At 37.7% G+C, this 3,334-nt stretch overlaps 1 protein-coding gene across 1 annotated transcript; it reads left to right on the plus strand.

Moving 5' to 3' along the window:
- The first annotated feature begins 1,499 nt into the window (after positions 1-1,499).
- On the plus strand, positions 1,500-3,334 carry LOC118040813 (tetrahydroberberine oxidase-like). Its single transcript, XM_035047864.2, has 2 exons — positions 1,500-1,672; positions 1,738-3,334. The coding sequence occupies exons 1-2, from the start codon at positions 1,620-1,622 to the stop codon at positions 3,134-3,136; spliced, it is 1,452 nt and encodes a 483-aa protein (XP_034903755.1). The 5' UTR covers positions 1,500-1,619; the 3' UTR covers positions 3,137-3,334.

The raw sequence follows: 3,334 nt of genomic DNA on the forward strand, positions 1-3,334 counted from the left end.
TACCAGGCATAATATATGTTATGCTATAACTAAGGTGTGTCAGTTCATGTATGCTCTCACTGAAGATCATTGGGCGACTATTGAATGTATTTTGTATTATCTTCAGCCTACAGTGTCTTATGGGTTACATGTTACTTGAGGGTCATCCTTGTCTCTTTATGGCTTTACTGATGTTGATTGGGCTGAAATTATTGATAATTGTAAGTCTACTAGTGGTTATCTTGTGTATCTTGGTGATACTCATGTTTCTTAGAAATCTAAGACGTAATGCACTGTTGCTAGATCTTTCACGAAAGTTGAATATAAGGCTTTGGCTGATGGCATTGTTGAAATACTGTTGATTCATTCTTTACTATCAGAACCTTGTCTTCCCTTTCCTTCTATGACAACTTTATGGTGAGATAATTTAGGGGCCATGTTTTTATTTGTCAATCCTGTATTTCATACTTATATTAAACATGTTGAGGTTGGTTATCATTATGTTCATGATAAAGTTTCTAAGAAGGAGATTCATGTTCGACTTATCTCTTTGAAGGATAATTAATTAACTGATGTTCTTACCAAATCTCTACCTCATGCTCCTTTTGCTCATCTTCGATCCAAACTTCAGGTGGAATCTCTTTCTTCATCTTGAGGGGCCTATTGTGGAAAGGATTGACTTATCCTACATGTATAGTTTAGTTATCGTGTGTGTATGTGTGTGTGTTTAATTATCAAGTGTAGTGTATTATATTATTACTACTGTATACAATCCTAAACATATATATACACACACACACACACGCACACGCACACAAAGGATGATTGATATTCTAATTAGAATCCATTACTATTCATACAAATATATTGCTTCTTTGTTTCTAACTTGATATCAGAGTTTTAATGATCAAATGATCACAAGTTTGAATTTCGTCACCTTTATTTTCTCTTTTAATTAATAGCACAAGGTAATGTGAGCTTGTGCAATTCAAGTTCAAAGGACTTTCATTTAAAGGGACATGCTAAAAAATTATATAAATTATATCTTGAAGCCTCACCTAACAGCTTAAATAATTGAGTTGAGATAGTTCTTTAACAGGGGATAAGAAAGAGGATTATTATCAGGTAAATAAATGAATTCAGCTGAAAACTATGAATTACCATTTGTACTCTAACAATAGATCGGAGTATTTAACATGATCAGTTGAATTTCTCTCCGTCCAAATATAAAATGCTCGAATCACTGACCATGTAATCGAAGAAGAAAAAAAATAGAGAGGGCAAATCTACGAAGCAATGGGGTGGATGTTCAACATGAGCATCCGAAAGTTGACAACTTGGTGATTTTGTTCGACTAGGTTGTTCTTAATTTCTTGGAAAGAACTTTCAACATCCAAATTGTCAACAAACTCTATCCTAGCTACCTAGATAATAGTGGAATTGTATCCCTACTCTAGATAGAGGCACACTGTTCAGAAAACCAGGCACCTGTACTGAGTACTATAAATGAGAGGGAGCCTCAAGCCCACTTCTATAGGCAAATAAGATTTTAACAGAGATGAATTCCTTAATCCCTTCAATTCTGCCATTTTTGTCCATGTTTCTGCTTTCTTTCTCATGGACAACTTCAGCTCACACTCATGACGATTTTCTTGATTGCCTTTATAACAAAAACAGCGACTCCATTTCTAAGGTAATTTACACCCCAATAAACTCCTCATATCCATCTGTCCTGCAGTTTTCTATTCGAAACCTCAGGTTCAATACAACCGCCACCCCGAAACCACTAGTCATTGTTACCCCTGTGAATGTTTCCCAGATTCAAGATGTTGTTATTTGTTCCAAGAAACATGGCTTGCAAATTAGAGTGCGTAGTGGTGGCCATGACTTTGAGGGTCTTTCTTATGTTTCCATTGTCCCCTTTGTCCTTGTTGATCTTATTAATCTTCGAATGATCAACGTTGATGTTAAGAATAGCAATGCATGGGTTGAAGCTGGGGCAACTTTAGGTGAAGTTTATTATAGCATTGCTGAGAAAAGCAAAACCCTTGCTTTTCCTGCTGGTGTTAGCCCTACTGTGGGTGTTGGTGGGCACTTCAGTGGAGGAGGATCTGGCATGATTCTCCGTAAATTTGGCCTAGCCGCAGACCATATCACCGATGCTGTATTAGTTGATGTTGAAGGTAGAATACATGACAGAAAATCAATGGGAGAAGATTTATTTTGGGCCATTCGAGGCGGTGGAGGAAACACGTTCGGCATCGTTGTTGCATGGAAACTAAACTTGGTTCGAGTTCCACCTATCGTGACTGGTTTCAATGTCTCAAGAACCTTGGAACAAAATGCAACAAAGCTTGTCCACCGGTGGCAATTCGTATCAAACAAGCTTCATGAAGATATTTTCACAAGAATTTTCCTAAGGAAGGTTGAATCTAGCCAAAGAGGAAAGACTACAATACAAGCTGCATTCACTACCTTATTTCTTGGTGAGGTAGATAAGCTTCTTTCATTGATGCAAGAGAGCTTTCCCGAGCTCGGATTGGTGAAGGAAGATTGCATTGAAATGAGCTGGATCGAGTCAGTTCTCTATTTTGCCGGATTCCCAAGCAACACATCTTTGGATGCTTTACTTGATAGGACTCCTATATCTGAGGTATTTTTCAAAACAAAATCAGACTACGTGAAGGAACCTTTACCGGAAATCGCATTGGAGGGTATTTGGGAACGGATGGATCAATTAGAGGTCCAGATATCTGAATTGCAATTTACTGCGTATGGAGGCAAGATGGATGAGATATCAGAGTCCAGCCTTCCATTTCCACATAGAGCTGGAATTATATTTCAAATTGAATACGCGGTGCTTTGGGAAGATGAAAGTAGTGAGGCATCCCAACGGTATATAAGTTGGATAAGAAGGCTACTCGATTACATGACTCCTTACGTTTCAAAAAATCCTCGACAAGTATACGTGAATTATAGAGATCTTGACCTTGGAATCAATAACCTTAATGGCAACACAAGTTACAAACAAGCAAGCATCTGGGGCAGGAAATATTTCAAGAAGAACTTTGATAGGTTGGTACGGGTGAAGACTGCAGTTGATCCTGCTAATTTCTTCAGGCATGAACAAAGCATTCCTCCTCTCTCGTCTTGGTGATAGGAGAGAGTTACAAAATGGTACAAGACAGCATAAATGATAAATTAAAGGATGTGTTTCGTCTCTCTTAGACATCAATAAGAGCTCCCACTGTTTTGATCTTTCAATGTAATGTAATGTAATGTAATTGCACGTTTCCGTGTCTATCAAGTGTGAGCAGATACAAATTAATCAAATAAATAAAGGCATCCTTGCTAA

The sequence above is a fragment of the Populus alba genome, chromosome 11 (assembly GCF_005239225.2).
Source record: "Populus alba chromosome 11, ASM523922v2, whole genome shotgun sequence".
In the NCBI taxonomy this organism is placed as follows: Eukaryota; Viridiplantae; Streptophyta; class Magnoliopsida; order Malpighiales; family Salicaceae; genus Populus; species Populus alba.